Source organism: Danio rerio, chromosome 4 (assembly GCF_049306965.1).
Source record: "Danio rerio strain Tuebingen ecotype United States chromosome 4, GRCz12tu, whole genome shotgun sequence".
In the NCBI taxonomy this organism is placed as follows: domain Eukaryota; kingdom Metazoa; phylum Chordata; class Actinopteri; order Cypriniformes; family Danionidae; genus Danio; species Danio rerio.
In genome coordinates this window covers 22602429-22628282 of record NC_133179.1, presented here as the reverse complement: position 1 = coordinate 22628282, position 25854 = coordinate 22602429, and the positions used below count along the sequence as shown (strand labels likewise).

Here is a 25854-nt window from a genome sequence, read left to right as displayed (position 1 = left end):
TCTGCTCTCTGTTGTAATGTCTTCGTTTCTGAATTTAAACTCTTCTGATCTCTTCGGGTCATGAGAGAGGTGCATCTTAGATCAAAGAGCCAGACAGATGGAGAGGACAGACGAGGTGAAAGCGGTTATTTAAAACAAGACAGTGACTCAGGCCTAAGAGAGATGTGCTATCTTCATTTTCAACGTTTGTAAAGAAACTAAGTAATGAAAATAGGCCAAGAGCCTGTAGAAAAGCATTGCTCGGTTTTAGTTTATTTGAGTGTCCTTACTGTGCTCTTTTATCAGGTTGTAATTTTGTTTTGGAGGTGTTTACATCCATACAAGGTCAAACTATTTAATTTGTGTTTGGAGGGAACGTTGACATTGTTTGTGAGAACCCAGTAAAGATGACATATACTGTATGTATTCATGTCAAGATAAGCTGTCAAGGTTTTTATAATGGTGTTGAAAAGGTTCTATCTTATTACAAAACTACATTTAAATTTCAATATACATTTTAAAGATGTGCTATATAGAACAACCAGAGCTGGCACTGTACATTTGGGGGCCCTAAGCAGAATCATTTTGGGGCCCTACCTTGCTCAAATAGTGGAGTATTGCAGTACCATTGCAAAACCGGCCCACAATGATTTTATTGCTTATTAAATACAATCAATGAAACAGAAAAATAAATCCTGATTTCTTCTACCTAATAACTGTCTGAATGATTTAGACATTTTAAACCATCACCGTTTTTGTCAACCAAAGCTTCAAAAATAAAGAATTAAACAATCTTTAATAGTGATTCTACTTTACGTCCTTCTGGAGTGTTTGAAACATATTCTATTATTTAGCAAACAGATTGAAGATTCTATAAAAGGTTGTACTGTAGGTCTTATTTTTTTAATATTTAAATTCCCAAAGCAAAAACCCTGCAATGAAACGACACTGATCAATAGTTAATTAAATGCATTATATACCCAAACACTAACTTTATTATTCCCTTCAGGCTTCTTTTCTGTTTCTTACATTTGAGATGCAGGGTCCTGAGCTTATATTAAACTATTATTAGTTCAATTAGTGCATACCTTTTAGAAACATGTCTCAGGAAAAATGTTACCAGTGTGAAAAATATGTCAGTGAAACACACTTCAGTATTATTGCATTTCAGTAAAATGCGTTTTAGACACAAAAAAAACAGGTCTGTGATCTGTAAAAACAGGACAAAATAAAATATTTCATACAAGACAATGTTAATTAATCTGTAATTGTCTATTTTTGATAAATGTGCTATTAGATTATGTCTTTAACATCATAATTAGCATTTAAAAGCGATGCTAAAATTATTTTGTGCTTGTCTCTTCTCGTCATCATTTTCCCCCTCAGTATTTTTTGCCTGAAAAATAACGTTAGATTTGTTGTATTTCTGCGGTCCAATTTCCTAATCAGATATATAAATGGAGCAGGCAATGAAGCAAATGCCATGGTGGCTGTGTCTGTGCAAGGATTCACATTCTTGTGTTGACCAGTTGGTCTTGCAGGTTACCTTGGAAGAACAAACTTGAACCACGAAAAGACAGAACGCATATGAGAAATGAGATACTGCGAGCTTCCTGTTGATTAAATGACTTTTTAAAAATATTTAAGTACTAAAACACTGTCAATGAGAATAATTGTAAAATCATTTTTTACAAGGATGTTGAAAATGTGTGTGCTTATGCAAGGAAACGGGTGGACCCCTAGTTGCGGTGTGGCCCTTAGCAGCTGCTTAGTTCGCTTATAAGGAGGGCCAGCTCTGGGAAAAACAGATAATGCCAATAAGAGAAAAAAAACTATGAAATCAGTTAGTTAATGCATTCACACACAAATCACACACAGAGTCTTTGCTCCAGGTTATTGTTAGTTAATACATAAACATTTAACACTTCAAAATTTATTATAAAGATTTATACAATAAAATGCATACAGTCTAAACAAACTCTTTCATCACATCTAAAGTCATATATTCAAATATCTAAAAATGTAAATCAACAAACTGGTGGGAACATTCTCACTTCCAGCACATAGTCAGAGCCCAGTTTTCTCACCAGCTCAGCCGTGTCAGCATGCATTAGATTTGCTCTGAATTGGAAATTAAAAAATGCAAATTAAGGCCTCTTTTAAATTTCATCCAGCCTCTAAGCTGTCCAAGTTTACTTTGCAGCAAATATTTATTTATATGCAGTATTAGTCATTCAAAGCCTCGTGCTTTTGAACAACTGTTCATTGATGTTATAAAAGGACATTCACTGGCCTTGGCACTGACAGTTTGGGCATGTGTAGCGACGGCTGGTGCTTTTCTACAGTGGACTCGCACAGATGTTACTTATTAAAGCAAAGTGTGTACTTGAGATTATTTAAGGTCTGTTCTGAAATGAGGATTGTCTGAAATGTAGAAACTAAAAGCTGTACTACTCAAACTACCATTAAACTGTGCAAATACTGTATAAAAATATATAGACAACCTGCTATATGTGCAGTATAGATTTACTGACATGCAGTACTGTAGGTTGTCAATATTGTTTGCTTGATTCTAGTCTAGTTTGATGAATTACACATAATAAAACTATTAAACATTTTGTTCGCAATTAGTCGTAGAACTTACTGCTGCATTAAGTAGGTGCTGCTCAAACTGCAGTCTGTGAGTCCTAATGCCCCAGTATAGTGAAGAGGACAGTGAGCACTATCTTTCTGATGAAACATTAAACTGAGATCCTGACTCTCTGTGGTCATTAATCACATAAAAAGAGTAGGCATGTAAGTCACTTTGGATATAAGCGTCTACAAATACATAAATAGCCAAATTCCTTCCCTTGGCTCTTAATCATCATGCCCTCCCAATCATCCCCATCCACTGAATTAGCTCTATCACTGTCTTCAACTACAACACATAAATGGCAATGTAATATAAGTGTACATTACAACATGTTAAATGAAATACACAAAAAAGTAATTAGTTCACTTTACTTAAAAAAGTGAGTAAACCTTATAGTCAACTTGTTGTATGTTGCACTGAGTTTACTGTATCCGGGGTGGGGGGGTCAACTTATGTTTTATGTTTTATTTTCAATCCGAATAAATTTGTAAAAAACTAATAGGTTAACTTAGTTCCTTCATGTTGTCTCAACACAAATCGATTATGTGTACCCAGCGTTTTTTACAGAGTGCTGCACAGTAACTGATCACAACTAATCTGGATTAAATAATTGGATTCCAAAAATAGTAGTAATTGTAATTAGATAATATTGTAATTCAAAATGCTTATAATCAGATGAAACATTTTTGGATGACATGAATCCAAAATATTGTCTCTCATGATTATTATATATATATATATATATATAGTGGTGAAGTGAAGCTTTCTAAAGCACTGAAACGATCAACACAATTGTATCGGAAAAAGGTTCGATAGTCAAAGCTTTCCAAATAAAAACTCGATGAGACCCTCTACTGGTTAAACTGTGGGAAAGCACTGCGTTGCAAAAATGTCAAATGTTCACAACAGACCAACTCATTCATGTAGTAATACAACAAAAGTAATATAAGCAAATCACCTAGTTACTGTAGTATTTTACACATAAGATATTTTGCATTACACTATCGATATAGTAAAAGTCAAGGTATTCAAAAGAATTTATGCATATGGTATTCCAAATAGTCCTACACCCACCCACTCGATCTGAGCGGGGATCTAACCAGCGATTCCTGCATGAGAGGCGAATGCTAAGGAGGAGGCAATGAGAGTGAGGTTTTTGCGTTGCACTTGCCAGCTGGCTTCCGTTACAAACTATACTACAATATGCAGTGGCTTTCTTTGGAAATAGTTGTAAATAATACACTAATACACTGTAGTATGGTTCAAAGGCTTTTTACAATAAATTACTATTGTATTTTAGTTGAAATACTGGTAAGCGGGACCGGTGCAGTGCTTTGAAACAATAGAAATGTAAAGTGCATCTGGAAGGTATTTATAGCGTTTCACTTTTTCTACAGTTTGTTAATGTTACAGCCTTATTCTAAAAAAGACTAAATTCTTTTATTTCCTTAAAATTCTACACACAATACCCCATTACGACAATGTAAAAAAGTTGAAAAATTACATGTACATAAGTATTCACAGCCTTTGCTCTATACTTTGTTGATTCACCTTTGGCAGCAATTACAGCCTCAAGTATTTTTGAATATGATGCCAAAACCTTGGCACACCTTGTCTTTGGGAATTTTTTGCAGAACCTCTCAAGCTCTATCAGGTTGGATGGGAAGCTACGTTGTACAGCCATTTTCAGACCTCTCCAGAGATGTTCAATAGGATTAAGATTTTGGCTCTGGCTGGGCAACTCAATGACATATACCGAGTTGTTGTGAAGCCGCACTATTGATATTTTGGCGGTGTGCTTTGGATCATTGTCCTGCTGGAAGATGAAGCGTCGCCCCAGTCTGAGGTCACTCTGAAGCAGGTTTCCATTCAGGCTGTCTCTGTACATTGCTGCATTTATCTTTCCCTCTATCCTGACTAGTCTTCCAGTTCTTGCTGCTGAAAAACATCCCCACAGCATGATGCTGCCACCACCATGCTTCACTGTAGGCATGGTATTAGCCTGGTGATGAGCGGTGCCTGGATTTCTCCAAATGTAACGCCTGGCATTCACACCAAAGAGTTTAATTTTAGTTTCATCAGACCAGAGAATTTAGTTTCTATGGTCTGAGAGTCCTTCTGATGCTTTTTGGCAAATTCCAAGCGGGGAGTGGCTTCTGTCTGGTCACTCTACTATATAGGCCTGATTGGTGGATTGCTGCACAGATGGTTGTCCTTCTGTAAGGTTCTCCTTTGCCCACAGAAGAACGCTGGAGTTCAGACAGAGTGACCATCAGGTTATTAATCACCTCCCTGACTAAAGCCCGATCACTCAGCTTAGATGGCGGCCAACTCTAGGAAGAGTCCTAGTGGATCCAAAAGTCTTTCACTCATGGATGATCAAGGCCACTGTGCTCATTGGAACTTTCAGAGCAGCAGAAATTTTTCTGTAAAGTTCCCCAGCCTTTTGCCTCGAGACGATCCTTCCCAGAGGTCTACAGACAATTCCTTTGTCTTCATGCTTGGTTTGTGCTTTGACATGCACTGTCCACCCTGGGACTTTAAATAAACAGGTGTATACCTTTTCAAATCATGTCCAATCAACCGAGTTTACCACAGGTGAACTCCAATTAAGCTGCTGAAACATCTCAAGAATGATCTGTGGAATTAGAAGGTACCTGAGCTCAATTTAAAGCTTTACAACAAAGGCTGTAAATACCTATGTACATGTGATTTTTCAGGTTTTTGTTTTGTAATAAATTTGCAACAATTTTGAAAAAATCACATTGTTATTAATGGGAATTGTGTGAGAATTTTAAAGGAAATCCATTTTGGAATAAGGCTGTAACAAGAAAATGTGGAAAAAGTGAAGCGATATAAATACTTTCTGGGTATAGGCGAAAATTAAGCTTTGGACGTCACTGATCATGTGGTTAAGGCTAAACGAATCAAGCTCCGGTACACTGTGAGATGTTTCATTTTTTGATTCATTCTTCGAAGCATCGATGCATGTCACATCACTAATAAACATGTAAATATGTTTACATGTAAATGTATAAATGACACACTTTTATATTCACAGTAATTGCCATAGTAGCATGCAGATAAACAAAAATGTGAGTATTTTCATATAGTATTGCAATGTTCATATAGTATTGCAGTGCAATGGTGTTACCTATTGTTATAATGCTATTGTTAGCTATTAGCTATTGTTAGTAGACTACTTCATCAGTTCAGTTTTGTTTATAGTCTAATTTTGACATATTGTTTATCTCCCTGTGCTGTCTCTGAGTTATGAAAAGCACTTAATTTGTGCAGTAATGTACAAGTACAACTAAACCATCTCATTTCCAACTTCACAGTAATATCTCCAGGTTAGAGGGAGTAAAATGTTGCTTAACTCACAGCGTTCAGGTGAGTCACAGAGATGAATCGTCTTCCTGTGAAGTAGTTGTTTTCTGTCTGAAACAAACCAGCGTTTCAGGCTGGTCCGCAATCCTCTTTGATGAGCCCAAATGAACGACATCAAAGCCGACATGCTTACTTTCATTGGGCCTCCACTTCTCATTTACCTTCATTTGCAAGTTGACTCAATATCGCGGCTCTTTGTGGAGTCAGAAGGTGCGGAGCTGTTTGATCTCCAGGCCTCGGAAAAATGGCAGACAATTCTCTTTCTGTACCTTCAAAAGCGCCAAGACCCTTAATTGCCACCTCATTAAAGGTATGCATAGAGAAAGAGGCGATAAACCAAACAAAAGCAAGTGATGTCTTCTTTATATCCCTCCATCTATCCATCGCTTTCTCTGAGCTCACAGTGGACAGAGCGTCTCGACATGGGAGAGGAATAATCCTCTGATGGCCTTTAGCCTGTAGAGAGCTTTATGTGTGTGTGCGTGTGTGTGGGTGTGTGTCAGATAACCTGCTTTAGAGACGCTCCTGGAAGAATACTGGGTTATTTTATTAGAGAACATATGCCAGTGGATACGGTCAGCAACTTCAGCTGCTATATTTGTATGCGCTGCAGTTTTACATTATTGGGCTGCGGCAGTTTTGTTACGGTCCAGAGATGGTGCATTTTATCATTTATATTGTTGTTCAAGATGGCGGGGTGTTTAGTGTGTGTAGTATAAAATAACTAAGAAGACTGAAGAGAAAAAATATCTATGATAGAAGGCTTTTCTGTTGATAAGCAGTGATCTATCAGCATTAATAAAATACAGTGGTGTCACCAAATACGTTTTTAGGATATTCTTTCAGAAATGAGCGCTAATTTTGAATACCAGTAAGATTTTTTTCACACAATCCATAAAATAAATAAAAAGAAATAATATTACTGCTTGTCTAATGTTTAGTTCAATGCGTTAATGTGGTATTTTATGAAATGAATCATACAACTAAGTATTTTCTTTATTTAGTGCCATGTTTCTCAACCATGATCCTGGTACACCACCAGCTCTGCACATTTTCCATGCCTCCTCAATCAAACACACCTGATTCAGATCATCTGCTCATTAGCAGGGACTAAAAGACCTGTAATGGTTGTGACAGACAAAGGAGACATCCAAAACATGCAGTGTTTGTTGTCGTCCAGGAACGTGGTTGAGAAAAACTGATTTAGTGCATACAGTTAGGACCTAAATGGCATTGGATTTCCTTAGATTATTTTTTTATGTAAAATTTCTGAAAAGGCTGTTTTTATAATTCTTTTCCTCATAATTTATGCTTATTTGTCTTTCTTCAAGTGAAGATAAATTGAGATTTCTAGTAAAATGATGTCCCCATACAAGTGAATTGGCACCCAAAGTTGGCACTTCAAAAAATCACATTGTCATTATTATGATTATAATTCTTCAAGTATGATCCAACACACAATCATGGCAGTTTGTTGCTATTTATTATTGTTTTTACTTATGATTTTTTATGATCTTATACTTTTTCATGCCATCTGACTTTAGGTCTAGCCTTGGTTTCCTTATTAATAACACTGTACAAACATAATAAATAAAACTTTGCAAGAGACTACAATCACTAATGAATCATTTTGGAAGTGAAACAAGAAAAATGTTCACATTGTAAACTTTTGTAGTTGTAACCCATCTCTTCCCACCAACTGTTGTTCATGCGTTGATAAAGGTCCGGTTTATTCTTGACATAAATTAAATCATGTTTTGTTTTTGCATAATTTAAAATACATCACTGTTTTTCTTTTAAGTGTGAACACTACGGTGTTTCCTCTTGGATTTTTTCCAGCTGTGTTTGACAGGCCCTTTAAACAGATGTTCTTACTACCTACATGTATGGTGTAATTTCAGTGACAAATGTCTTGAGCGCAGTATTAAGCTAGACTGTTCATACACATGCGAATGCATCAGACCGGAAACGCAATGGAGGATCAAAACATGTCCTCTCTGGACAGAAATTTAAAACATGCACCATTTGCTCATTTTTTTATGTCTAATCATGTTTTTTAATACCACCCCTTTTTGCAGTGCCAAATGACAGAATTTTGCAAGCTCAAACTCTAGTGTGACTGCGGCTTTACAAGTCGAGATTGCATTCATGTAATATGCGCTTGCGAATCTCTTTGCTCATGCCGATTTTCCAAACTTCTTGCACGCCCTCAAATATACGCTGCTCAAGTACAGATTTTCTAGTTAGTTCTCAAATAAATGCTGCTGAAGTGTGATTTAATGAGTTTATGTAAAGAGTATGTCTCCCAACATTTATTAGATTTGCTTGGAATATTTATGAATGTCTTCAATATACATAGAATGGCATTGATGCATCCTGAAGTAAAGTGAAATGGCCATAAACTCCTTAAAGAACCATATAAAGAATCATAGACCTTTATCTCTAAATAAAGTGTATTTGTGGAAACTGTGTTCGTCATAACTAAAAGCTACGCTGTGTTTGCTAGCTTTACGCATTACGCAGCCCTGTCAGTCAGTCAATTAGTCAGTCAGCATGTAACCTTTAAGGGTTAAACAAATAATGCACAGTGCTACTAGGATTACAGAAAGGTTTGCTCTATTGTACTTCACTTAGATTTTAATACGATTTACTGCGATTATAACCAGCTATAAAAAAAAAATTAGCCATGGTGGGAATACATTTTGGTGTGGTGCCCTGCCATGGGAGAATGAATGTAGCAGATATCATGCACTATATGACAGTGCAACAACAAAGTCCCACCTTGTGCAACCTTTCCATAGAAAGAGTCTTTTAGATTTTACATTCCCAGATAGAATTGCTCTAGGTGTTTATACAATACCTTTTTGTTTAAACTAGAGCATAAAGTCCACCCTAGAGGCTTAATCACTACCAGTTAGTTTATAACTAAATTTGTACTTTGGCTGCAATGCATGTTCTTAAAGGGCTAGTTCACTCAAAAAGTTTATAATTTAAAAAAATGGAAAAATTATTTAATTACCTTATTGTTTACTCTGCCTCATGTAATTTTAAACCTTTGTGAGTGTTTTCTTCTGTTCAACACAAAAGATATTTTGAAAAAATGCTGGTCAGTGGTACCCATTGTCATGTATAGTAGGAAAAATAATGGATATCAATGGGTACCGTCAACCAGCACTCTTTAAAATTACTTGAATAAATGCAGTAACCAGAAGCTTTCACATTGCTAAACAGGAAAATAGACTGGAATGCATGTGAATGCAGTTATAGAAATGAAAACATTAAATATGAAATTATTTTAATAATAAAACAGAAAATTAAAAATAATAGGTCATAAAGACATCTTCATTTGAATAAATTGCTAAAATTGATAGATAAAAACAACTTGTTTCACAAATCAGAAAAAAAAAGCAAGATTTGGACATCAAAAACAAAATAAATGCAAAAGGCTGTGAGCAGAGGGAGATGAAGGAGGAGAGAACTTCTTTATTATCCATCACAAGCTCATCAATCTAATCTTATCTCTTTTCCAGAGCCAGAGGTGTCTATAAATATTTAGGTGGAAAGTAGTTACGTTAAAGTGCAATGCTGCAAAAATAAAAAAAAGTTGTGCATAAGTTGCTACTCAAAGTCCAATCCCAATTCTATTTTTGTACCTCTACCCCTTCCCCTAGGCCCTTAAAACTGAATGTGAAGGGAAAGGGCTTCAAAATTTAACCTAAGAAATTGGACAGCACTACAGCACCTGCACATCTCATCAGATGTCATTGTGATCTCTTGCTTTATATAAGATCAAACGATCGCTGTACGATACTTCTGTAGTTATTCCAGTTGTGTTATTTTTTGGTATTTATCTTCAGGAAATCACTGAAGGCATATATTATGTTATAATAATGATCTAATGTGGCAATGAGATCGTAACTATAATGTGCATTTATACAGTGGCCATATTTATCTATGTAAACACACAAAAACAACAATAACATTAGACTATACACTGTAAAAAGCCCATTTCCAGCCAATAGACTTTTCTGACAGGGGATTCGATTGTCATCGAGTTACAGAATGTTGTGGGGCTGCTTTAAAGGAGTTATTATTATGGATTATAGACCGCGAAATTTAGCGTTTTTTTATTTTAGTGGGGTTTTTTTTAAAGTATGAAGGTAAAACATGAATGCGGTTATGAATATACAAAAACATGGGCTTGTTTGTTTTAAAAATTCGTAATAATGACAAAAAAAAAACTAATTTGTGAATCTCCTTACTTTCGAGTGCAGCTATCCTGCAGTTGTGGCAGGTGTATTCTGGGAAATTTTCTTAACCCTTGGTTTCGAGTGTGGTCCTGAAAAATATTAGTTCGAAGGGCTATCTTTTCCCTTAGCCCTACGCCTTCAAGCTAAAGAGAATTGGGACACCAGGTAAAGGGAAGGGCTAAGGGATAGAATTGGGATTGGGCCTTATTGTCTCTTATGTCACAACTATTCTATGATTTAACTTGCTGGTGCAACCGGCTCCAGGTTGCTCCAGCATCGGTGATGCATTCATATTTCTCTCAGATTTCAGTCTTTGACATTACACACTATTATAATATCATTGTCACTCATATGAACAAGCACTAATTTGCCCCCGATATTGGGCAGTGTTTCACCATCATTTCTCATGTAAACTTCAAGTCACGTTTCAAACTTCAACATAGTTATTCTGTTCTTAGAACCTTCTGACCTTCATCTCCCTTATTTTAAAAGTGCATACATTTACCACAAGTTGTCTATATCTGACAGCTGTAATCCCGTGAGATCAATCCTTAGTGTATTAACTCCGTCTCTCACATTTAAGACGTGTGTGAAGTGTCATGTGAAATCCCTAAAGAAATATGCTGATGACATGCCTTTGGAGGGATGATATAATAAAATGTCAGAATCTACTTTTTCATCATCACTTTCCATTCTCTTTCTGTAATAATTAAAGATGTTGAGTAACAGCACTTTAGGGCTGTGGACCTTCACAGAGTTAGATGTAACAGGTTAGGTTTAATATTTACACCAACTCCAAATATAAGCGAAACAAAGCATATGTTATTTACCATATATGAAACTATATTCAACAGGTATGTGCTAAAAAAAAAAAAATATCGAGGGAAAGTCCATTAATTTCAATATTTTGTTTCAAAAAGTGAAACTTTTGTGACATATTAGTTTACTACACACAAAGGGAAATATTTCAAACCTTCATTTGTTTCAATTTTAATGATTAGGGATTCGCAAAAGAAGCTGCATGCTCACAGAGTGCAGTATCTAAGTATACTAATAGAGTGTTAAGAGGAAGGGAAAATGTGGCTGGAAAAGCTGCACAAGTATTCATGTATGAGTGTGTGTGTGAATGAGTACCCATTAATAAACAAGCATATGCTGAAATAGTTGGTGGTTCATTCCGCTCTGGTGACCCCTGATAAATAAGGGACTAAGTTGAAAGAAAATTAATGAGTGAATACACTGTAAAATGTAAAAGTAAAGTCAGCTAATTACATTTCACAGTGTATATTGAAGTAAAAAATTGTGGTTTTGAATGTTTTTTTTATTTTTATTTGGTATCATCTCTTATTGATGGATGATGCTGTCATTTTTATTATGTAATCTGTTTTTATCTCTATTGATCTTACCATAAAATAGCCACAAGTTGTTGTTGTGGCAATAAATAAACAAACAAACAAACTTCCATTATTTTGAGATAAATAATGAAAATGAATTATACACACAAAAATGATAAACAAAACCACTTATTTGTATTTCACAAGTGTGAATTTAGCTGAGAAAAGAAAATGTTATACTCTAAACCCCAGTCAGTGTTACACTCTACACTCCACTACATTGGCCCTTTAACTGTTATCAAATAGCTAAGGTTGTTTGGTTGTTAAATCATCTCTTGCAGTGCAATGATTCCTGGCTCTCCTCATATCCGTCATAACAAATGGTAGAGCAGCCGTTGTCCTTGCTACTGTATGTTTTCGATCACAGTCGCTGTTGATATGCTATACTGTATATTTGAACACTTCTAAGCTGTTTGTTTTTTGATTTGTGATGTTATTTTCCTGTATGCTTGCAGTTTTAATATTGTATAAAAACATCACATGGAAATGAAAAATGCACACAAAATGGGCAATAAAATGTTTGTGGCTTTAAATGGAGCTTAACACTCACTTTAGCGAATAAGGATAGGGATGTTACATTATCTGAATGTCACACTATCTGTGTAGTCTCTAGGACATTCAGACAAAAAGCACATAGCAGTAAAGTTGTACTGGAATATTGGATGTCCTATTTGAATGTAACTATTTTGTGATTTATTGCACTAGTGTTTAGTCCATTTCAAGATTATATTATTATCTTCTTATTTTGTGTTTACCATCTGGCACTGCATATTATTTGGAAATGAAGTGCCCTAGCAGACAGATATGCTTGCTTTCCTGTGTACTCTGTCAGTAACTCTCTCTGTTTATTGTGCTTGATTGCAGATTGTGGCATTAAGGGAGCAGAATGCCCACATTCAGAGGAAGGTGGCGTCAGGAGATGGGGCAGAGGACCTGTTGGAGGGGACTGATGCCCAGAAACTTCATAGCAAGGTTAGTATTGACTGCTGCCAGGATTTAAACTCCCTCAGAGCAGTTCATTTTCTCCCAATAAGCAGATTTTGATTTTTTTTTTCTATGCTGAAAGTTCACTGCTGTTTATAAAATAGTAATTTCTCCTCACCAAGACAGCATTTATCTGATCAAAAAAGCAGTATAATAAGTAATAACTGTTTTCTATTTGCAATATTTTGTGTTCCTCGTAAAATAATTTTCATACTCGGATTTAAAATGTCATTATTTTTTTGTGGGATATAAAGAGATTCTAAATTCAAGAGTAACAAGATTACCTTTCCAACTATTGAGAGAGATTTTGCTTGTTTAAAGAAATGTTATTTTTGGTATTTTTACAGCATTTATCAGTGTCACATGATCTTTCATGCATCATTTTATCATGCTGATCTGGTGCTCAATACACATTTATTATTGTTATCAATGTTGACAAGTTTACAGCACAACTTTGCATCTAACAATTTCAATATAAACTTACAATTGCTTTATATGTGGATTTTTATCTAACAATTGTTATAAATGAAGTCAGAATTAAAAGATAAAAACTTTGATGTGCAAATAATAACTATAGTTTTAGCGGAAAATGTCAGAGGTCAGTTCCAGGTTTATATCTTTAATTCTTACTTCTTTTTTTGTTCTTGTTTTGTTTGTTTTTCATAATTCTTTAGATAATTTAGGTAATTCAAAGTAATAAAGCCAGAAAATATATATGAAGAGTTTAGATGCAAAAACCTCTAAAAGCCATTTGATATTTTCATCTAAAATTAGCATTTTTCTCCAACTCTTGTTCGTTGGCTCAGTAATTTTATATTTAAAGTGACGGTTAAGTTACTTTCATTGCCTTTCAAGGGAAATAGCTTAACATAAACACTGGAGGCTGAGATTTAGGAGAACATTTCAGATGGCATTTAGAGGTTTTTGCATTAATTTTTGAACAATATACTATTTATTTGTTTATTTCATATAGCTCACACAACTTCCCTAGAAAACTGACAAGCTGTTTAATCTATCTTTATCAAAAGTTCAGTATATTTTACTGAAATATAATTTTAGTATATATATATATATATATATATATAGTTCATTTTGGTCAGTTTATCTCCTAATTACTGACCTTAAATATAAAAAAAATGCATTAAAAAAAGTATTCTCAACTACAAACTTTACACACTTTGCGCCTTAAGGTGATTTACAGACATTTTTAGTCTAGGCAACAGAAACTTCTGAAAATCTTTTTTCGAACAGATGTATCCAGTAAAAGCCTTCTCTCTACAGTCAACACACACTCATCCTGTCAGACTGTATTTCTGGATCACATTTAATGTAGCGTTAAACCAGTCATAGCAGGATCTTTCCCCACGCTCCTGATGAAAAGATAACGGGATGAAAGGATGAGAGAAGCCTCGTCCTCCTCTCTCCGTTAGCGATCTGCACCATTTGCTGCATTAGATTGTGTTGACATGGTGACAGTGATGGCAGAAATGTGTGGCCTCGTAAAAGATAAAGGTTGGCACTTTGACAGTATATCTCAATTGGACAAATTAATCTCAGCCATGATGCTCGATAGATTTAGTAGCAGAACTGACAATATCCAAGACCTCTGACACTGATGCATGAGTCCAGTCAACCAGCTAAAGGTCAATGGCTGGGCCTGTACATTAAAGGGGACATATTTACCCCTTTTCATAAGATACCAAATAAATCTCTGCTGTCCTGAGAATGGACTAGTGATGTTTGAGTTCTTAATACCCCACACATCATTTATTTATTATAGCATGTCAAACTTGAGGATGAGCAAAAACACAGTTTTTGTGTGTGTCCCTTTGAATGCAAATTAAATGCAAATGAATGCAAATTCTGACTGTCCAGAAACAACAAAACAAGTGGAAACTTGTTAGTACAAAATGTCAGGAAGAAATTAAAGCTTTACTTGTTCACCTGACTATACAGTGTGTACAAATAAATATGCATTATAATGAGAGTGTTTTTAAATAAAGTAATGACATTTCTGGTCTCTGTGAATACATTCTGAGACAATTGTATTTGTATCCTTATTAGCAGAATGTCCAATCACATTCAGTGCTGGACTTGTTCAGTATATTTAAAGGAAAACACTAAGCGCTGGTAATGGACCCTCGTAATGGACCCTAGTCGCTGTACTAAAGTACTTTTCCACTGGATGGTACGGTGCAGTTTGGTAAAATTTAGAAAATAGGCATAAAAAAACAAATGCGCATAATTTTTATTCGATAAGTAAAGATGCGCATAAACTACAATGGAAACACTTTTATCTAACAAATTCCTGTATGCGCATTAAAAAGTCATGTGATTTTGTTATAAGCAATGGTGATGGTAAAAATGTGTGTGAATGTTTTAAACATCTGTGTTAAACATGCACATTTTAAAACATCTGAAATGTTGTTTTGGTCATTCTAAAATGGCGTTTCAGTATTAGTGTTATTATATTAGTAATGACCTCCAGAATTGTCAAGATCGTCTGTGCTCCACGTCTGATGCCTTCAAACACCAGCACGTGTTCATTGCGTGTCTGCATACTGTCTTCTAAGGCACCAATCATTTAGTAAATTAGGAAAAGATTCACACAGCTTCTTCTACAGCAGCAAATTTCGTTTTTACTTTTGATATTTGACGCCAGTTATTTAGTAAGTGACATTTTTGTTTTCTTTGACTACTTGAAAGGAAATGCTGCTTTATTTGCAGGTCTTATACTGTATGTGATTCTTTACTTATGGGCTTACATTTAATTCACATCTTTGAATGAAAACATCAGCTAATGACGGCGGTAGAGGCGGCTCAACTATAGCAACAATCCCACCCACTTCAAGCAGTATTAAACTGCATTGGAAATATGACGTGAGGTGAGCAAATCTGAACTGAAGCGAGCTCAGCTGTGCAGAACCATACTGTATCATACGGCACAAATAAATGACTGTAGACAGATTTCATACACGTATACATAGAGGGAAAACCATTTGGAGAAACACTATGGTTTATGGGGAATATTGAAAAAGGGGTGGTTAGATGTTTACCATTATAGGCTGCTTGTTTACAAACACTGTAGACCCACATCTGTGTTCAAACTGTGTTCCTAACACCTTACGAAAGTCAATTGTGCATGATAGGTGCCCTTTAAACAAACACTCGCTGATAAATTCAAGTAAAAAAAGATTGAAGAAAGTGAGAGGGAGTGAAAAAGTGTGAATGAGTCATTATCAGGCCAGAATAAACCACAGCTATTCTTTGTCTTGTCAATCTGGTCTATTTATGATAACAGAAGCTGTTCGTGTTGATCTCTCGTGGCTTCACAGCTTAGACGGAGTAAATTCTGTGTGCTCTGCAAATGATTTTATCACCTTTCTGTCTTGCTGCCTGCACCATAAATTAAACAGGTTATAAAGTCTAATTTTAGTGCGGCATAAGACGTGTCAAGTTTTAGTGTGAAAATGTGACAGGGGTCTTTATTTTAGGCATGGCGGAGGAGCGGTCTGCTGATCTTCTACTTCACACAGATAATACAATTAGACTGAACAGACTCAGAGGGTCATACAGGAAATTAGGGCTGCAAAAGAAACCTATCACGATTTTCTTAAACAATATTGTGATTTAAATTTTGACACACACAGACGTTTTACAGTGTGAATTTGCAACATATTTCTGAGGGAAAACAGTTTGATCTTTATCAAAGACCTGTAACATGTCTCTAAAACAGGCAAATAAAATAAAAATCACCTAGTAAAGCTGTAACAAATTGTCTCTAGAACAGAAGAACAGAACTATGGCAAAACAAATAAATAGTTTAGTGTGTGTGTGTGTGTGTGTGTGTGTGTGTGTGTGTGTGTGTGTGTGTGTGTGTGTGTGTGTGTGTGTGTGTGTGTGTGTGTGTGTGTGTGTGTGTGTGTGTGTGTGTGTGTGTGTGGGTGTGTGTGTGTGTGTGTGTGTGTGTGTGTGTGTGTGTGTGTGTGTGTGTGTGTGTGTCTATGTGTGTGTCTGTGTGAGTGTATCTTCCAATGTTCTGCTTGACCACATATCAGAAGTAGTTGCATATACATTTGTATGCATCCATATATTTTTTGTTTTTTGCTATGCATAGATCATAGAGCTCTTTGTGATGCTGCCGTAAAATAGGTCAATCACATATCCCATCTTTTGCACGCGCAAATCCGTTAAATGGAGGCGTGTGGCTTGCATTCATATTGGGAGTGACGCACACGTGTTCCAGGCTCACACAGTTAAAAACATCTAACCTTTCACTACAAGCCATGTAGTCATGTAACCACAAGTCATGTAACAATAACTGACCAATCAGCTTCATGTTTTCTTTGTATGGAATATACACATTTCGGTAGACGAATTGCCTCAGACAAACACAGAACACACAAACACCCTGTGCTTTTTCATTTGCTCCATAAGTAAACCTTGTATCAGCGCTGCAGCAATGTTTTGTTAGTTTGTCATCCTCTGAGAAAACATTTGATCGTCACCGAGCAACGACAAAGAAGTGCTTGTGCAAAATGCATTAAATGCTGATGGAAACAACGCTCCTTGCGCTTTGCGCATGCTTTAAGTTGCAATATGGGACTGACAGGTCATACAAATTATCTGGTTCTGCGATACATCAGCCTTCCTGTATCCAAAGTCAAGCTATTTGTAATTAAGCTCAGTCTCCTGTGCTCGCGCTCTGTTTAGGCATACTGCATTATGATTGGTTCAAACAGCACACTGCAGAGGAATCATGCTGAGGGGCGCATGGTCAAATTGTGATTTCGATACAACTTTTATTAACCGCACAGCCCTACTATACTTTCAGCAAAGCAAATACAGAACATTCAGTCAATGAAAGAATGAATTAATACTACTAAACCATGGATACTGGTAGATATTCATTTTAATAATGCAACTAATCATAAATATAAATACTGTAACCATAACAAACAAGAATAAAGTTACTTCATAATGAATATTTCATATGTTTTTAGTGGGTTGTATTTTACATCATTGTGTTAGTATAAATTTATTTATACAATTTAGGGTCCCACTTTATATTAAGTGTCCCTAACTACTATGTACTTACATAAAAAATAAATACAATGTACTTACTGTGTTTATAATGTATTTGAGAACACTTGTGGTGCTTTTGAGTTGGGATAGAGGTTGGGTTATGGACAGGTTTGGTGTTATGGGTAGGTTTAAGGGTGGGTTAAGGTGTAAGGGATGGTTAACAGTGTATTTACAAATGTAGTTACAAAAGTTAATTACAAATGTAGTTACATACTTATATTTAATCAAGCATAAGTACACAGTAAATATATGTGTTTACACAATACGTACATTGTAACAAACTGTTAATTCCTGTATAAGTACATATTAGCTAAGGCCACCTAATATAAAGTGGGACCCAATTTAGTATTAACAATATTATTTACATGACTGTAGAAAATATTATGATGATCTTTTTGTCGGTTTATGTTACTAAAAGCAATTTTTTAAATACTTTTAGTATTAGTTATGGAGAACAAACCTATTATTAAAGTCAAAATAATTATAAGTTATACTGGATTCATGAATAGTTGATTTGAATGACATTTTAATATGATTAAGATATATTTTGGGCACTGTAGTTTCTATAAATAGTTTGAATAAGTTATAAATTGTAGGTTTTCTGTTGTCATTTTACTTCTGAAATGTAGTAATCTATTGCCAAGTGTATTATTTTGTTTTAAAAACATATTTAACACTTATACAGTATGTAGTTTATGTAATAGTTTCATCATTGTAATGTTTGTGTTTGTTTTAAAGTACAAAAGTTAAACGAATGATAAATAGATACTTTTAAATTGAATGTTTTTTTTATTTTATTTCAATAATAGACTTTTTGATAGTTTTATTATTAGTTTATGATGAAAACCTGATAATAATGCAAAAATAATAGTGTTAAGTTAAACTGGGCTAAAGGATAGTCAATTAAACATAATATTGTCATTTTTCATTTACATTTTATATCAAATAACATATGTTTTTATAGGCTTAGGTAACTAAATGAAACCTGGTTAATTCTTCAGTTCAGAAATGTTCTCTCACAGTGTTGACTGTGTGTATTATGTATGTTTTGGTGTTGCAGCGTTTGTCGAACGGTTCGATGGAGTCAGGGGATGAGGCCAGTCAGGTGGTGGAGCTGCAGGAGCTGCTGGAGAAGCAGAATTATGAGCTGGCGCAGATGAAGGAACGCATGTCCTCACTGTCCTCTCGCGTCTCTGAGGTGGAGCAGGAGCTGGAGACGGCACGCAAAGACCTCATCAAGAGCGAAGACATGAACAACAAGTTCCAGAGGGACATTAAAGAGGTGTGTTTGTGAAGTCTCAAATCAGGCGTATGTAAAATCTCAATACACAAACTTGATCTGAATTCAGTTTCTTAAAAAGGGCCTTCATACTAAATTCAGTCCATTGCTGCTCTGACTGTCTATGTGTCTTTCAGAAACATTTCATTTATGATAATTATAGTGTGTTCACACTTGACAAGTTTGGTTTGGTTTACTAACTCTGCTAGTTCAATTAATTTGTGATTCAAATTTGAGTGCAGCCATCTGATCTATAGAGACCCTTCTCAATCTTGAACACCAAGTAAGCCCAGGCTTAATGTATCGTTTTCCTTTTTGGTCCAAATCAAATGAACTGAGCAGAACAAAGCCTTTAAGTAATAGTTCACCCTAAACTGAACAGAATCTGCCAACATTTACTCATCCTCTACCTGAGTTTCTTACTTGTATTGAACACAAAAAAAGATTATTTGGAAAGCAATCTTTTTATTTTATGCACATTTTGCTTGCATCAATTTTGAAAATGTGCATTAAAAATGTATGTGCATAACTTAGTAGGATAAAATTTATTTCTATAAGTAAAGATGCGCATAAACTACGATGGAAACACTTTTACTGAACAAATTTCAGTATGCGCATTAAAAAAGTGTGATTTTGTTATTAGCGATCATGTGATGATGAAAATATGTGTGAATGGACAAACCAGCTGGCTGACCGCATTGTAAAGCATCTGAAATGTTGTTTTGGTCATTCTAAAATGCCTTAACTGTTTCAGTAATGGTGTTATTATATTATTAACAGAACTGTCAAGAGTGCCTGTGCTCCGCGTCTCTTGCTTTTAAACCCCACTAAGTCATTTATTAAATAAAGAAAAGATTCAAACCACAGCAAATTCCATTTTTACTTTTGATATTTGCCGCTAGTTAATCAGGAAGTGGTGATTTTGTTTTCTTTGACTCATTGAATGGAAACGCTGCTTTATTTGCACATCTTTAAAGCAATATCCCAAAACATCTTCTTGACAGCTGAAGGAAAGCCATACAGAACCCTTTTTGATGATTAAAGATGCATACATTTTCATATTTTTGTGAAGTATCCTTTTAATGACAGCTGGACACATTCTAGGAAATGTCTGTTGATTTAGAGATGCATTGACTAGTGGAGAGATGTTGTGGCAGCCTGGAGCAGAATGTGTATGTGTGGGTGTGTGTTTTCATGCTCAAATATATGTGTGTGTGTGTGCCTGTGATATTTGTCCTCAAGCCTGTGTGTAATTATAGGCCAGAATTTTTGATTGACAGCAAACTAATTCACTCGCAGCCTCCATCCTAGGTGTAGGTCTGAGCACCACTAACCGACCAACAATATGTGTGTGTATGTGTTTGTACAGGCCATGTGTCAGAAAGAAGACATGGAGGAGCGTATTGTGACTCTGGAGAAGCGTTATCTGAGTGCCCAGAGAGAGTCCACATCACTGCACGACATCACAGACAAGCTGGAGAACGAGCTGGCCAATAAGGAGGCTTTCCTCAGACAGGTGCACTTTTCAATGCTTGTTTTCCAATTTTCTTCTTCATTTCCCTTTAGTGGTATTTCAGATTGGGTTGAGGTATTGCAGGTACTTCATGTCCATATTCATTCGCTGGATAATTGCTTTTGAACATTTGATTTCTTTCGTAATTGAGAGATTCTCTTCTGATGATGTCATGGTCAAGATGACATCCTTTCATGTTCTGCAGACAAATGATCACAGTTGTCAGGTCAGTCAATAATATGTGACTTTGGGATTCTGTTTTGGTAAGTTATGGTACAAAATATTTACAAATTCTGTTATTTTATTATCATCATTGTTCAAACTTGTATGAGTTTTATTGTAGACTATTATTTTGCGTATAAATAATTAAACAGAATTAGTTTTACTTTTATTATTGTACATTTATTCGTTTAGCAGAAGCTTTTATCCAGAGAAGCAATTAAATCAGGGGTTCCCAAATTTTCAGCCCGAGAGACCCTCAAAATCACAATGCCAGTGACCCCTAATATTCTCAAAGGTGGTTGGTATAGGCCCACATAGAATCTGCGTGTGCAGAAATCAACAGATTTCTGTAGATTCTCAGCCCATTGTTTAGTCTAATTATTTAATTGTGTGTAAATGTGTGTACATTTATATGTATTCAGATTTTAAATTAATTTCAGTGATATTACTGACTAACATCTAAAGTTATATAATGTACTTACAATATAGTTTGTAAAGTAATCATTTCTGTCTTTTAGTATATACGTGGTAGATATAATAGATAAGAGACTTGCGTTGTTTACTGAATAAATTAATCTAATAATATTTGTCTTGTAAACATTAAATAAAAGTAAAACATTTATAATTTTTCATTTAACATATTCAGTTTTTAGTTACAATACAGCCAAAATTATTCAGCATAAATCTGCAGGTATTTTACAATATTCTGCGTGGAAATTTCAGCAGATTCTATCTGGCCCTGGTTATAAGTATTTTTGTACCTTGCACACAACGGCGCACACATACTAATAGGCCCAAGACTATTTATCATTTAATTTTATAGAAAGAACGTCACTCGGAGACCATCCTTCATGATCAGTTGAGGCCTGTATTTTTATTTTGTATTTTTTATGTGTGTGAATGTCAGAAAGATTAACCTGGTGCCATAAAATCAATGTGCTTTAATATAACCTAATCATCCCAGGGTGCGCAAAAAAAAATAAAATAAATAAAATGGAAAGGCTGATGGTTTTTTATTTGCATGTTGTTTTTTAATGTAACTATTAACTACTATTTTTTCCTCTGTAGGTTATGGATAAAATTTGGTCATTGTAATAGTTTAATTAAATTAATTTGATTATTGGAAATCGCCAAGCGACCCGACCCCATTTTGGGTACCACTGACTTAAATCATCTGAGAGCAGCAGTATATAAATGCTGTAAATCTAAGTTAGTTTAGATTTGTTCCTCCTTCGAGAAAACATAGAGGTTTATCTCACCTGTGTGAAGCACACTCAGAGTTGCACAATGATTTGGTGCATATGAAAAGGAAAAGAGTATGTTGCATACAAGTGGTTAGTTTGAGTGCTAATTAATTAGTTTGTGCTTTTGTAATGTGTGTCATTTATTGTTGTTTCTATATAGCTATATTTTTTGTTTCATTTTTTTAGTAACTTGAGTACTTGCTATACTGTATATCAACTAGTTGCCATAGCAACATTCCTTAATTTTTATTTTTATTTTAACATCAACATTGAACAACAATGATTTGATACAGGTGCTGTCAAACTTGAGTATGTAATCTTCTAATGATTTTTAATTCTTCCAAGAACAGGCAAAAATAGTTATGTTTGTTTGGGGACAGTGAATGTGGCAACACTGATCCACTCTGTGTCATGGATGCTAGATTGTCCTGTGATATCTGCTGTATACACTCTCTCTCTCTCTGTCTGTGTATTTATGTCTGCAGATGGAGGAGAAGAACAGGCAGTTGCAGGAGCGGCTTGAGTTGGCAGAGCAGAAGCTCCAGCAGACCATGAGGAAAGCAGAGACGCTGCCTGAAGTAGAGGCCGAACTCGCACAGAGGATAGCAGCGCTCACTAAGGTACAAACAGGACACTGCACACATGTTAGCTTGTGTCATTGCTTTGTAGTGTTGGGAAAGTCTTAAAGACAAGACAGTTTGTTCACTCTTTCAACTGTCAAATTATTAAACTGGTGATCTTGATTTAGTGAGGGTTCTATAAAGAGTTTTTTCCCAAGCTAAGGATTTTTTTTACATGTTGTTGTCAATGGAAGGGCCACGTTTTTTAAATACCAGCAGTGTAGACACACTGAGTATTTGTGTTACACTGCAAATTTTTTTTTTTAACTTACAGTAGTTTTTGCTTTCAGTCCAATGCATTTTATAGACAAAAATTTGTCTTGTTCTTTTTAAATATAATGTAAAATTGAAATGGGTTTTACCCTTAGCTGAATAGTCTGTTAATGGGGTAAGATATAGCATTTGGTTTGAAATAAGTTTATTTTGCTTACCACATTGGCAGATTATTTAGCTTGTTTAGTAAGCAAAACATTATTTATTTTATTTGACATTTCTCATTTGACATTTCTAAAACCAAGATAATATTCACTTGTCTAGAAAATGCTTCTTGGTTTAAGAAGTTTTGGAAATTTGAACTAGAAACAAGTGTAATTTTGCAGTGTATGCTTGACGATGAGTACTCGGTGTATACTTGACGATGAGTACTGCTATGACAGTTGAAGTGCTTGACAGCCCTTGTTTTTAGACAAGTGATGGACATGTGCCCTAAAAGTCCTGAGATTTGAAGTGTTTTCATAAACATTTTCTTGTGTTGTCATAATTTTTTTTCTCATGTGAAGAAAACATAAAAATACACCATTGTAAACACATGCAAGTGTTTTTTTTTTTTTTTTTGCACTTTATCAAAGTGTCGGGGCATTAAATTGTTGCCATTTGATGTAGAAAATGGTGATTCGTTCACGATGCGTCTCATCTGAACCTTCTGTTTTATTTAATTTCAATTCAATTTAATTCAAGTTTATTTGTATAGCGCTTTTCACACTAATCATTGTTTCAAAGCAGCTCTACAAAAGGTGCACATTATTGCATCACAATCAAATTCAGAAAGGTAAGGTTATTATTTTCAATAACTTTTAATATTAACTAATTAACCAGTAGCTAAACGCTTTTAACAGTTAAAGTTATACTGTAAATAGACATAGTTAACCTTCAGTTATTTAGTACATAGGTGATGTCTATGTGCATTACAAATTGGAGTGTATTGGAGTGTATTTGTGTATTAAGTGTCTATGTTGTCTTCGATATGTTTTTGTTGTATGGGGGCTTTGGATTGACTGAAATTGTTTGGCGTAGAGTTATGACACTCAAAGGCAATCAAGCTTACCTGCCTGAAACTAAATTAATCATGTGTTTATCTGAAAATAACTGCACACCTTAGAATGGTCACCAGCCAATCAGAAACAAGTTTTCAAGCACACTGTAATATAACTAGTTTAAAGTCCCTTTTCTCTAAATTATTTTCTTCTACATTGAGCCATAAATCTCCACTTAAAGAACACTTAGATGTACCAAACTATATAATTAATCATTAATCAATTAATCATTTGCCTGATTATATACTTTTTAATCTGTTATTTTGATATGTTAAAATAAAACTAGGCAAGTATTTAGAATCTAATGTTATCAAATGTTTAGATTTGTTTACTTGAAATGTATGCAAATTAGTGAATATGTAATTAAATTGTTTAATTTGCATATTTAAACAGAACATTTTAGAAAACTAAACACAAAATGCACAAGTAATTCTTAATTTAATCAGTCAGATATGGTAATATATTTTTTTTCTTTTGTCCACCTCTACTGTCCAAATAATCATTAAATTAAAGAAAATGTAAAGTGCAGTACAAGAACTTGAATGAAAAGTTAGTGAATTGTTTGTTAATGGATTTGTTGAAATGAACAATCAGAAGAGATATTTCACACAAAGGAATGAGATGAGTCTTTAAATAGTAATATAGTATATTCAAGCTCAGGGTCAAGGACTATTTGGAGGTGGTTTTTCCTACTGACCGCTGAACATTAAGGGGCTCTAAAAGGTCTTGCTTTGGGTTGTATAAAGCCTTATATTGCACTTAGTGTACATTTGTTATGTGCATTGATCAGCATAAAAACTTGAGTATTATCAGGGTCTGTAGAGTGATATTTCTCTCAACTTTTGTTTGTGTGCAGATCAGAGAGATGTGATGCCGTATTCCTTGTTTTGTCTGACATGAGCTTTCACAATCAACAACTTTGCATGGCAAATGTTTAGCAAACCCATTATGTTTTGTTTTGTAATCATCCTGTGTAAATTAGTTTTATATTTATCTTGATAAAATTTGGGTTTGCTTTTATTAAATTAATATTTTAAAATAATATTATATTGATGAAAAATAGCATTCATTTTGTATGATTCTTTAAAATTTTGACTACTTCTATAATCAACATGTTATAAAAATATATAAATATGATCAATATAACTACAAATGTTTTATGAAGTTTAAATATTTATTAATAATAATTCTTAGATAATTATAATCTTCATGAATAAAGCAATAAGTTTATGTAGTCTTTATAAGTGTTATATTTGTTTAAAATAGTGATTTTGATTTAGTGTTCACTGAAGTGTTATTTTCCCAAGCTGAATTTTTTTTTTACATGTTGTCAAGGGAAGGGCCACATTTTTTGAAAATACCAGCAGTGCAGACACACTGAGTGCCCGTGTTACACTGCAAAAAAATCCCTTTTGTTTTTACTTATTTCTTGTCTTGCTTCTGGTCCAAATATATATATAAAAAAAGAATTAAATCAAACATTGTTTTCTATACATAATTTTGTATTGTTTTTAGAAATAAAATGTAAAAAAAAAAAAAGTTTTTCCTTAAACAAGGCGAATAGTCTGTTAATGGGGTAAGGAAAAAATGAAGGAGTTTTTGGTTCGAAATATGTTTATTAAGCTTACCACATTGGCAACTCATTTATTTTATTTGACATTTTATTTCTAAAAACCAAGAAATTTTTTTTTACTTGTCTAGAACATAATCTTGGTTTAAGAATTTTTAGATATTTGAACTTAAAATACAAAGCATTTTTGCAGTGTATGCTTGACAATGAGCGCTGAGAGTTAAAGTTCCCGACAGGTGAGTGTTTTTAGATTCATTTTAAAACAAATCCCCTCAAACAAGTAAACATGCCAAATAACCCCAGTTCACTTTGCATTTCAAAATCTCCTACAGTAAGTGAATTAACGCATAAAAAAAAATGTTACTACTAAATTTTC

At 34.6% G+C, this 25854-nt stretch overlaps 1 protein-coding gene across 25 annotated transcripts in view; it reads left to right on the top strand.

Moving 5' to 3' along the window:
* Nucleotides 1-25854, top strand: part of ppfia2 (PTPRF interacting protein alpha 2) — a 340304-nt gene that overhangs the window by 269020 nt on the left and 45430 nt on the right. For all 25 annotated transcript variants that reach the window (XR_012401623.1, XR_012401625.1, XR_012401626.1 and 22 more), the window contains 4 exons: nucleotides 12513-12620; nucleotides 18778-18999; nucleotides 20366-20512; nucleotides 22461-22595. Coding sequence is in view for 17 of the 25 variants with exons in the window: in XM_073946437.1 (XP_073802538.1) it covers nucleotides 12513-12620; nucleotides 18778-18999; nucleotides 20366-20512; nucleotides 22461-22595 (612 nt within the window). In the remaining 8 variants the exon portion in view is untranslated. The remainder of the gene's footprint in view (nucleotides 1-12512; nucleotides 12621-18777; nucleotides 19000-20365; nucleotides 20513-22460; nucleotides 22596-25854) is intronic.